At 37.0% G+C, this 1,536-nt stretch overlaps 2 protein-coding genes across 2 annotated transcripts in view; one reads left to right on the forward strand and one right to left on the reverse strand.

The window, feature by feature from the left end:
• LOC126394668 (WD repeat-containing protein 5-like) overlaps positions 1-1,536 on the forward strand; it is a 181,173-nt gene that overhangs the window by 80,711 nt on the left and 98,926 nt on the right. The window lies entirely within an intron of this gene.
• Positions 639-1,536, reverse strand: part of card9 (caspase recruitment domain family, member 9) — a 9,307-nt gene continuing 8,409 nt past the window's right edge. Inside the window, exons 12-13 of the mRNA XM_050051600.1 lie at positions 1,072-1,130; positions 639-968 (exon numbers count right to left, since the gene is read on the reverse strand). Coding sequence (XP_049907557.1) covers positions 875-968; positions 1,072-1,130 — 153 coding nt within the window. The 3' untranslated portion in view covers positions 639-874. The remainder of the gene's footprint in view (positions 969-1,071; positions 1,131-1,536) is intronic.

Here is a 1,536-nt window from a genome sequence, read left to right on the forward strand (position 1 = left end):
GTTTTGAACTTTAGACGCTTGCTGTAGCACCACCATCAGGACTATTGGCTTGAGTTTACAGCTGAGGATATCTGGCATGAGACTGGACCTTTGTGCAAAGTTTGGTGAGTTTTCACCCATGGGAAGTATGATTTCCTCGGAAGAAGAAGAAGAAAGAAGAAAGAAGAAGAAGAAGAAGAAGAAGAATAACTAGGATTACATTAGTGTCCTGGCAGCTTAGCTGCCAGGACACTAATTAGTTGTTCAATATGGGTTTATAGTCCGCGAGGTTGGCAGCTCGAGCAGCCATCAGGAAGGGGGGCAGAGTGGAAGTCAAAACACGAATTTTTAAAGACAAAAAAACCAAAACCTTTGTTTTATTTTTGTTTCTTGTTTTCATGTCATTGTTTTTCTAAGTGCTGCTCAGATTAATCTTCATGTAATATTTTTAATAAAAGAGAAACGTCGTGCTGTGATGTCCTCTGATTCAGTTCAACAGAATCAAACACTGATTAAATGTTATGAATGACTAACTATGAAAATACTTCTTGTTAAAATTTAGATTTTTTTTTTCCTTAAATGATCAAAATTATCAAATAAATCAAAATTTTTACTAAGTCAAAAATATGACGGTAAATCACTGATGATTCAACCAGGAGCATTTTTAAAAAAAATTTTTATATGTAGAAACTTTTCATCTGTTTTGTCTTTCCCTGTCAGAAACTTGAGCTTGATGTTAAAGAACAAATATTAAAGTTTGATGTGACAGCTGATGTCACTGTTACACAGACACACTGATGAAAAGTAAAAACACAGAATCAGACTGAAATAAACCAAACAAATGTTTCTAAAGTCAAACAGCAGAAATAAAAAGTGTCTCTGAGACTCTTTGTTTTCAGTCAGAGTCTGTGATGTCACTGACGCTGCTGTCCTCAAGGTTACCAGCTGGGTACTCCTTAGAGGTGAGCTTCGACCTGAGGGCTCGCTTCCTGTTGTCATGGAAACAAGAACAAGCTCAGAGAGATGGACGGATGGAGAGACGGACAAATGAAGAAATATTTTATATCCAGTTTTAATGTGTCTGAGCTCAACCTGCGATAGAAGAAGTTTGGTCGACTTCTGGGCATCTGACAGCCGTCTGTCTCCTCATCCTGGAGACAGACAGAGAGACAGAGAGAGAGAGAGAGAGACAGACACACAGACAGACACAGAGATATTTCATTGTTCAGTTCAGCCTAGTGTGGATACACATTTAGACAAATAAAGGCCTGTCTCTATCAGAAGTGTTTTAACAGGATAAAGTGGGGTTGTGTCTCTGATGCTCTGTCTGACAGAGTTCGATCAAATCAATGATTCGTAACCGATTTATTATCTGAAGCCTAATTTTTATACAGAAATATTCAGACTGGTTTTAAATCAACAGTGTGACTGTATCTCCTGATCTTTGCTGAGCAACACGTTGTGTGAAAGGAATTAAAGATCTGTCTCAAATACAGGCCTTTTGAGTTCAGGGATTAGAAGTTTTATGATATATATATATATATATATATATATATA

This window comes from Epinephelus moara, chromosome 8 (genome assembly GCF_006386435.1).
Source record: "Epinephelus moara isolate mb chromosome 8, YSFRI_EMoa_1.0, whole genome shotgun sequence".
In the NCBI taxonomy this organism is placed as follows: Eukaryota; Metazoa; Chordata; class Actinopteri; order Perciformes; family Serranidae; genus Epinephelus; species Epinephelus moara.